This window comes from Strix aluco, chromosome 9 (assembly GCF_031877795.1).
Source record: "Strix aluco isolate bStrAlu1 chromosome 9, bStrAlu1.hap1, whole genome shotgun sequence".
In the NCBI taxonomy this organism is placed as follows: Eukaryota; Metazoa; Chordata; class Aves; order Strigiformes; family Strigidae; genus Strix; species Strix aluco.
This window is the reverse complement of record NC_133939.1, coordinates 17,756,985-17,767,212: the sequence shown is the minus strand read 5'-3', so window position 1 is coordinate 17,767,212 and position 10,228 is coordinate 17,756,985. Positions and strand designations below refer to the sequence as shown.

The 10,228-nt window shown below is 44.1% G+C and overlaps 1 protein-coding gene across 1 annotated transcript in view; it reads right to left on the bottom strand.

Annotated features, from left to right (window-relative positions):
• Nucleotides 1-1,778: 1,778 nt before the first annotated feature.
• MB21D2 (Mab-21 domain containing 2) overlaps nt 1,779-10,228 on the bottom strand; it is a 63,424-nt gene continuing 54,974 nt past the window's right edge. Inside the window, exon 2 of the mRNA XM_074833954.1 lies at nt 1,779-5,459. Within this exon, the coding sequence (XP_074690055.1) occupies nt 4,195-5,459 (1,265 nt within the window). The 3' untranslated portion in view covers nt 1,779-4,194. The remainder of the gene's footprint in view (nt 5,460-10,228) is intronic.

Below are 10,228 nucleotides of genomic sequence, written 5' to 3'. Positions count from 1 at the left end.
CACCGGCCAACAGAAGTTGAGCTGAGGGTACATCTCACGTTGAGTGACTGCTGTCTTTTGGTGTCTGTTTCAGTCACTGTGAGACACAAGCCTGTTGCATACTATACCCTCCATGAAGAGATGAAGAAGTGGAAGGGCACAGAGCTCGGATGTCCCTGTCGAGCTCAGAACCACCATAGCTGCCAAAACAAGGTTGCTCTTCACTGGAACATGGCAATCAGGAAAAGTCCAAGAATTTAGATCAAAATTAGAGCTATTTCTCACAGTGACAGAAGGACAACAGAAAAGACAGACTGTTAAAAACCAGCTCTTTCAATGGCTTTTGGGGACTGGCTTCTATTTTGGGCAGTGGATGGTTAAACTCCTGCGAATCTCCTTCGAAGTGTGACTCTCATGCTCAGTTGTAGTTTCCTGGTTAGAGCACCAACACTTCTCCAGGCTAAAGTACTGGAAAACATGGAAAAACTTATAATTTATCACAGCCAGCCAGAAGTGACTGAGGCTTCACATGCTTCAAGGAGTAGACTGCAGGCTTTCACAAAGCTTTTGGGCTGTTGTTCCCTTCTGCTCTAATTTGAGTACCCCCCCAGCACAGCACAGAGAATAACCCACCACTGGCTGGTGGTTTTATCACCTCTGCAGCAGCTCAGGTGTCCCCCTGAAGAAGTGACAGGTTCTCCAGGGTCTCTCTGAAGAAGTAATAACTGGAACCAGTCAAATTAGCTGCTCCTCCCATTGTGCTACTGGCCAGAAGCCCTATGGAAAAAGGGAAAAGCTTGTCCCAAGAATAGGACCACAGCCAGGATGTCCAAGGAAGGTCACACTGAGAAAATGGAAGTGGAGCCTCTGAAGAGCACTTTTTCTTCCTCCCCACCTTTCTGATGCCTCAAGGCCAGACCCTCTTGGCTGGGACTCCCCTCCCTTTGAACAGTGTAGGAGGCAGTAATATGCAGACACATAAAGGAGACCTCCCACATTCTCACACATGCAGCCAGCCCCTCACTAACTGTCCCAGTCCTTTTACAACATCACCCGCCAACAGGGAGAAGCCAGTGGGCAGGTAGTTAATGGGAAAAATTAAAAAAAAACAACCTTATCCCCCATAGGAGTGCATGCAGAACTGAAGCTGCCATTGAGACATGGGCTCACAGCACTAACTTGTCTCCTCTTGACATAAGTAGGGAAGATGGCTACATTGCTAGTTTAAAGCAAATGCCCTCTTACTCAGATTGGCCAAGTCTTTAACCCCATGGGGTTGGGTGCTCTAAAATGCTTGTGTGAAGGACTTTCAAGAACCCCCCTATAGGAAAAGCACTGAGGTCCCCTTGAAACTTGCAGGGGGTAGTGAAGAATAATGGGCCATTGGTATCTAAACCTACTCACTACTTTGAAATTCCACAGAGACCTATGCATTTTGTGAGTCTGTCCCAGCATATACTCAAAGGCAAGAGGGGACAATAGGAGAGGAAGAAAATAGAGCCTTCAGTGTTCTCTAATATACAAAGGACACATCACCTCTCTGGGCTGGCAACTTGCTTCATTGAGTTGAGCTAAGTATGTGGAAAGGAGCAAATACTAGACTGAGATTCCAAACCTACCAGAGATTAGGATTCTGCCTCCCTGGAAGACAGACGGTCCAGGCAGAGGATATAATGTTCTCTCAGACCTACCTGGGAAATTGCATTCCAGTCCAGTAAAAAGCCAAGCCTCCTCTCCCGCACAAAAAAACCCAACACACACACATTTTCTTCATAATGCAGTAAGAATGAGATGTATACTTTTCAAAATGTTTTTTAATTAAAACCAAAAAAAGGAGCACACACCAGAGCTTGACATGGGCTAGCCAAACTGCTGGTCATTGGGACGTTGAACTGGCATGAGGAAGGCTGTCTTTCTGCATAACTCAGGAGCACCGGCACGGACACTGGGACTCCTGGCAAAGCACTCTGCCTGCCAGGCTACTGCTGCTTTCTGCTGAGCAGATCTCTCTCATGTGGTGATGGGAAACTTCATCTTGGAGCTCAGACTCTTTCCAACAGACAGAAGTCCCGGAGACTGGGGAAAAGACCATTGCAATGAATCTGCATTTTCCAAGCACTCCTGGAGAGAATTCCCAGTTGGTTCTCCTGCCTCCATGACAGGTTACACAGGTTTGAATGGAGACTCATCTTTGGCAATAGCCACACAGGTAGGACCCAGTTCTGCTTCCACTGAAGTCAATATATGTCCTTCCCTGGACCATAACTGTAGCTGCACCGGGGCTCATGATCACTAGCCAGTTGTGCTTTAAAGTTAAATCCTCATCCACTCCATCTAACCAGCAATTTCTGAGAGCTTCTTCAGGCTCATGTAAGTATGTACCAGTAAATTCAGGTAAATGTGAACATCTTGGCTACAGCAATGGGGTGAAATTTTCAAATATGCCCAAGAGATGGAGGAGTCAAAGTTTTGTTTTAAGACATGACTTGGGCACTAGATCAGGTATCAAAACCTCCCTGATATCTAAGAAAGCAGTTTCCAAAGCTGCTGGTGTGTTGCTCCACCAGCCTGGTTTCTTTACCAGAAAGGCTGGGCTAAAAGAAATGACACATTTTTCATACACAATTTTTATCTGTTAGAATTTACTAGATATGTGCCTCATTTGTCTGTCAAATATTTAAAAAATACTTCAACCTGCTCTAATAATCACATTTTAAAACATGCATCAAGTTTGGATCAGAACAGCTTCTCTGGGATAATCAGTAAGCCCAAATTGCTGATTTAAGGCCTAAATATCAGTCACTGGCCAGCCAGCCACAAAAAGCCACTCTATCCTTGAACTCTTGGAATTATTTTTGGCTCAGACTAACCCTTGTTACCATACATCTTATCCTACACACAAAAGGAAAGCGTATGTGTTTTTCAAGGCTACTGTTGTACCACAAGTTTACATACAAACACAACTTTTGCAACACGAGACCAAAGTAAGATCTCATGTGTCCCAGGGTAAGTCAGAAAGTCCACAGGAGTCAAGGGAATGGTAACTGCCATAAAGGATCAGGCCTAATACATGCATTACAGAAGCAAGGTAGCTCCTTTGCTCGAGGTCTGGCTGATTCACTTTGCACATACCACTGCTTTAGCATTACATCCTTATCTAATGGTAAACCTGTTTCAACAACATGCAATACATATTAATGCAATATGCACTGCAACACACAATACGCATCCAAAGAAATATGCCAATGCAAAAATCTGACTTCTCACACATAGCAGGGCTAACAAGGAAGAGCCTTTTACAAAAGACAATCAAGAAATCACCTGAAACCTTGAGACCCAAGGGGCCTCAAGCAATCTGCAATACTAAGACCTAATAACAGATGCTAATTCATGAAAGAAACACAAACAGTGGGACTGAGGTAATGGCAGAGATTTCATTAGTGCAATTAACATTTATAATGGTATGTTCTTTAATAGAATTTAAATAAGGCTTTGAATAATTACACACACTAAAACTAACATTCCATAACCTTATTCCGCATGGAAAAGCAGCAGAAACAACCCTCTGGACTGTACAAGGTCCAATTATGAACAATTACATTCAAAAAGTAGATCAAAACAGAAACAACTCTTTCTCCCAAAAGCTGCATCATCATCTTTAAAGTCAACTTTCTCCCCTAGTGTGAGAAGTATAAAGAACAGATGAACTGGGCTTCAGCCCAGTAGATTTGGCCTTGTCAAATTACCAGTAGTGCTTTCCAACCCAGAGTCTCTCCTCATTTTTTTAAGGTGATAGAAGCTCATGGAAAAAGAAGTGAATTTCCAAACCAACAGAAGGTGAGTTGTACCTTCCCCAGGCCGAACAATGTACATAAATTATGGAAGCTTGAAAAGAAATCTATATTACACTGTGGCATGTGTGTTTACGGTGCATGTTCTCTTTTAGAAACTACTCACAGACAATGGGGCTGGGTGGGTGAAAAAAATCAAAGCAGCATATGAAATAGTAATATACTGTTTCAAAATCTGCACCGTCCTGCAGAACCAGGAATTATAATTTATTCAGATTGTTCTCAACAGATCCAATCTACGCTGGATATGTAAAAAACAAGAGACTAAGTCATCAAGGAAAACCAAACAAAAAAAACCTGCACACTGCAAGAGTTTTAAAAAACGAAACGAAGGAAAAAAAATCCAAGAAACACTGATGAAAGCTCAGAAAAATTTATCATCAATTCTGAAGTGGGGCCTTGTGACATCATCTGGGTTAATGAAGACAGAGATGGACTTCCCGGGATTCTCAGTCACTAGCTGTTGCAACTTTTTGGCTAATCGGTCATCAGGCTGGTTGGTGTCCCCTCCATCTGACTGCGGGGAGGGGATGCTGGTGGTGCTGCCCCGCCGCTGGAGCTCTAGTGTTAGTCGGTTGGCTGCTTTGACATGTTCGATGGCAGTTCGAAGGTGTTCGGCAGGGTCTGAGCGGACTGAGGACAGCTTCCGCGCATGCAGCATGACGGTTTCTTCAGAGAGGTGCTCCAGCATATTGCACTGAGGGATGAAATAGTTAGGGCACATCTTGTTAACCAAGCAGTGCTGGAGATCATCAATGAGACCCAGGAGGAAATGGGCTCCGTAGTCTTCCTGGGCCAAGTAGTTGGCTGGTAGCCTGTCGCAAGCCCACAGCATCATGCTCCGCAAGTGATATGGACTAATGGCTTTGGGGCGGGACAGCAGTTTGATGATGATAGCTTTGCAGGCCTGATAGGCTTGCATGAGGCTGCTGGAGATGCACTTTTTCAGCTGCACTTCACTTCTGGCAAATGACAGCCTCCATTCATTGTCCTTCTTCCCCTTGTAGGAACATGCAGGCACTAAGTAAAATCCACTTATGACTTCCTCCTCTGTGATCTTCCCATCCCAGAAGTGGTTCTCCATCAGCCAGCTCTGGGCCACAGCTGGCCAACCTTTGAAGGACACCACAGGGACAATGTCGTACAGCATGCGGCTGCTGCCCACTCCCAAAATGATGGATATAATAGTCCCATTCTTTTCTACCTTCTCCACCTTTGGCATCCCTCGCTGAGGCTTTTTCTGGATCTCAGAGAGAACAATGCTAATGGAGTCATAGAACCAGTCTGCGACTTTTGTCGGAGAGAAGAAATAATTGGTAGCTCCATTGATATGGTCCACAATCGTGCAGCAGTCCTTCCATTTGCTGATGGTTCCTTCATCAAACAGACGCAGGCTCAGCCAGGAGTGGCACAAAGCCGAGTGGCGCATGTCCAGTGTGACTGGTTGGTTGCGGTCATGTAGCTTCAGCGCGGGCACAAGCAGGGTAAAGTCCATGTCATAGTCTGTGCCTCGTGCATAAACATTCAGGTCATCGAGATCAATGTCCACCACACCTTCCCGCACACCACCCGAAAGCAGCAGGTACTCGTTGGCTACAGGCAGCTTCTGGTCAAGTTTTTGAACCATACCTGCAAAAGAGAGAAAGGGAAGTCCTTTCAAGAGAAGGCAAACAGATCTGGGATACAGGATTTAACCAGGATTAAAACCCATCCCACACCCATCAGGAAAAAAAAGCAACCAGAGCTATCTATCACTGTTTGTGTGACACAAACATACATCAGGCCCAGCACTCAGCCAACCTTTAGTCCCACCTGACTCAGGGCCTTCCCTGTATTCTTGGGAATGGGTGAAGTCCATCCTAAACATCATACTGGGAGCAATGGAAAAAAGCAGAAGGCTCTAGTAAAACACAGCAAAGCTACTTTCGGGACTAAATTTAACTTCTTAAACACCTTCTAAACCAGCTCTTCACCATAGTGTTGCTCATTTCCATGGTATCCAAATGCTTCCCCAACACTTCAAAAAGAAAAGATAATATTAATTGACTCACTGTTCTTATTTTCTCTCTGGTATAAGAAAAATGTTGGACTGGCATCAGGGGGTTGGTTTGGGCGTGAGTGAATCCATAGCTACAAATGTTAGTTTGAGGAGGTCTGATTTTACAATTTGCTTTACATTTACTGATGAACAAGGCAACATGAACAAAGGCAATACGTCCTCCTCTTATGGGGGAATGGAGACAGGTTAAACTATCAGGCAATTCAGAAGCCAGCTCTGAAATTTGTTATTCAACCTGTAATGACGGTATCATGCCATAAAATATCTGATCAGCTTCCTAGAGCACAGACATGAAAACAGATTTCTATTTTCATCACCAAAACCAGACACTTCCCTTCACCCTGCACTGCCCATACAAGTTGCACAAAGCCAGTTTTTCACTGTGTATTCTATATATACCACTATACTATCTTCACGGAGGGTGAAAGCAGACTGAAAAGAGGCTCCACACAGTCGAGATATTAGCACCTCATTCAATGGTCAAATTAGGCTTAGGAGCTCTGCACCTCAGCTGCTCTGTAGTCTGTTTCTAATATCTGGGCTATTTCACTCCTGGTGTTCCTCTTGTGATTAAATGCTGTCGATTCCTTCCCAGCCTCAGCTCACACCACACACCTAGGCCATGAAGGAACTAAGGCCAGTGACCCTGAATGGAGACGCTGAATCTCTTATAAGCACTGTAAGAGGGATATGTCATTATTTCTTACAAGACAAAAGTACTACATTTTGTTGGTATGCATTACTTACTTCAGCTTTCAAAAGGCACTATAGTTTGCTTGTATCAAGAGTGGTCAAATGGAGGCCTTCCACTGCAAGGAAGCCAGTCTTAGAGAGACATCAGTGGGAATAACTAGCCAGAGGCACGATGAGGTGAGCCAGAAAGCTGCCAATCACACTGTCAGCCCAGGAACCACGGACAGATACATCAGGAGTGTTTTTTTACTGAAACACTAACACAAGCAGTAGTGTCTGAGCACCCATGTTGGCATAGCCCCAGGTACTGCAGAGCCTTTCCTGAGTTAATGCATCCCCATGGGATCACAGATACTGCCTCAACTGAACATGTCTCCTGAGCAGAGTGCAGCAGCAGCACCCCAAGGTGCTGGGTGCTGCACTAGGCTGAATGGCACTGCAGTGCTTTTAGAGAGACTCACCTGTCCTTTCCTGCATGCACACGGGTAAGCCATGAGCGGAGCAAAATCTAAAGTTACGCTGACATTGATTCCAAGGAGACTGTAGGAAGAGGCCTGTGTGTGAAGGGGAATGTGTCTTGGGGCAATATTCAGGGTAACCATGCAATCCCCCTTGAACCAGTGCAAACATCCTTGGTGCTCTACACCCCAGTTTTGAGTCCAAGACCCATGAAGTAGAGCCTGGGTCAATCACATCATAGGGACAAGGAATAGTTGCTTTCTTCCAAGCATAAAAGTCAGTACTGACCCTTACTGTGGGGCAACACAGCTATTCAGGACATGCAGGGTCCTGATGGCCCATCCTGCCTCTACACTGACCCAAAATTTTCCACTCAGGACTGTGATCTGCAGCATCTGCCATGCAGATCTGCAAATGTTCCTGAGAGAGGTAGACAGAATGTAACTATCCAACAGAAGAAACTGTTCAAACCTGTAGAATTCAATAAAGGATGTATTTTTCTAAATATTTTTAAACTTGAAGGATGAAAAATGTCCTGTGAAGTTCTGCAGTGTGCCCTTTGCACCAAAACTTCTATCCTATGGTACAGCCAGAGCCTTTGACTGAAAAAGAATATCATACAATTTTTCTAAAAGGTAGAGATTCTCCATTATGAAATCTACTGTGGATGAGTTGCTCTCCTTTGCCTCAAGAGATCCTCTGTCCTTATGTGGGAGCAAGAGTTGATGGTCTGACCCCATTCAGTCAACAGCAAGTGGGACTTAAACTCTGCTTTCTAAATGCCCCAAGCTAATCTGCCTGGAAAAAAACAGTGAACATCAACCTCCAAAACAGACAAGAGCAGAAGCTACTCCTGCAACGTTAGTTCTATACCACCTTACAGCATTCCTGCCTTCACTGACACAGACTAAAGCTTGCACTGGACAAAGCCTGCACAGCCTGCTCTACTGCCAGAGGGATTACAAAATGCCAGCTAGCAAAGAGGAGGCTTCTGCCCCTGGTGGGTAGGAAACATTTCAGGAAGAACCATCCCATAGAATCAGAGGCACAGCTCTCCAAGTACTGTCGTGTAGATACTCCCACAGAAGAGACACTTCTCTTCCCTATAGCAGAGAAAGAAAAAGAGAACACCAGTTTCAAGCATCCCTGCAATAGGAAATGCTTTCTGCCCACAGAACACTCTACACTTCCTCTAGAAAGAAAAGGTTTTGTGTGCTCACCATTAAGCCTAATTTGCAAGGCTGAAGACTCCTGAAAGGGAAAGGTGTAGTACACTACCAATGTCACCTGTTTTTCCCCCTCCAGAACTATAGACCTACCAGTAGAGGAGGAATATTAAAAAATAATCAGGAAATGGCTACAGGAAATGATCAAATATATCATCAATATCTCTCTACCTGGCTGGCTGCAAAGTTTAAATCCAAACCCTTGAGCTCTGCCTGGCACAGAATTTCCCCTCCAAGGCCTGGACCAACAACACCTGCAGCCCTGCCACAGAGCTAGAGGAGGAATTTTTGTTAACAGATCATAGCAGCATTGCTGATCCAATTTAAGCTGTGGAGCAGGGGGTTGAGATGAGGTCCCCCTGAGGAAAATATATTTAGAATAGGCATAGAGTGTTCTATAAATAGTTGAGATGGCCAAATTCAGGATTCACTAAGGCTTTAGGGGTTTGCAATGTGTTCAGACTGCCCCCCTTATTCATAAATCTATTTGAAATGTGAAGGGATTTCAAGGAATCCCATTAGCCAACACTGCATGGAACACACTACCCTGGCACAAAGCTTTTATCCCAAGCTTCAACAGCCCAAATGCAAGCTGAGAGAACCACATGTACGTACAAGAGAAGCAGGCACTCCAGCCCAGCAAGCAAGTAAGTGCAAATACAAAGAAGAAAAATATCAAGATTGGTACTTGACCCAAGTACTTAAGATAATAACACCAGTGGGCCATTTGAGTTCTCTTCTTTCCATCTCAGTACCAGGACCACCTGGGAGGAGAAGGGAATAGAGGTTACAGATAACCTTATGAAATTTGTAGAAGCCCTGTGGAGTTCTCTGTAAAGACCGAACCAAGAACTTGTAGGGTCAAACACAAAAAAAATTTATTTTAGCTGAAGGACCAGCTCTCATGGCATTGAAGTAGTTTCATCGATATTTAAGAAGTCTCTTGCTGCTACCAGGCAAAACACATAATTTGCAGTCATATCCTGTGTGACACGTTCTTTTGAAAAGTTTGTTTGGAAAAGCTGGTAGTTTGCCAAGAGACTGGTGTTTAGTTACCACTTCTATCTAAAGCACCTTAAAGGAGTTCTGTTTTCCTAGATGTGTAAGTAGTTTAAGACCTTCCCAAGCTATACAACTTGGCATAAAAAGAGCTAAGTATGCTTACAAGCATGAGAAAACAGGGAATGTGAGAATTAGAAGCTGCACCTGTAGGCCAAGCTTGCTGGTTAGTTTACTGAACAGTCAGTTCAGACTAACACAGGTGAGCAAATGAGTTCTACAAACAGAACTTCATTCCATTGTTGTTCCTTCAGTGGCAGGAAAATAGGCTTTATTTCTACTCCAAGCACTGTCATACAAGAAGAATAAAAGACAGAGAAAAGGGATTTTACTTTTACATAATACCTACATTTGGGATACATCCTTGAATGAACTGGGACTCTGATTCACATGACACAGAGACTGTTCTTCCTATTAAAAAAAAAGCAATGCTGAGATGCTCTCCATCCATTACAGAATTTCAGATGAACTGATTTCATGACCATTGCAGTGTGTACTGTAATCTGCTGCTATTTCATGACCAGCTTTGTGTAAATAAGGAGGAACACACAGACTTGTCTTTGAAGAAACAGACCACAAGAAAAAATTACACAAAAATTTATTTCTAACATATGTATTTCCTAATTTTGGGTTTCTTCTTGAAGCCTTCCTTCCTGATGCCTTAGAAACACAACCATTGCCACCAAAAGGAAACGTAAGCAGACAGATGCTGTTCTGTTAATCTAACCTGGTCTCATCAAACTGAAGGGGGTGATGTTCATGGCAGTTGCTGAATTAAGAGACACTTTTGCTGCATAGAGAGAGATCAAAAGAGTAGTGGGGTGCTCAGGAAGGCTCCACAAAGGAGGATCTGCAGAACCTTGCACACAGCAGAAGTATGTCATTGGAGTTCTGGGAGCCAA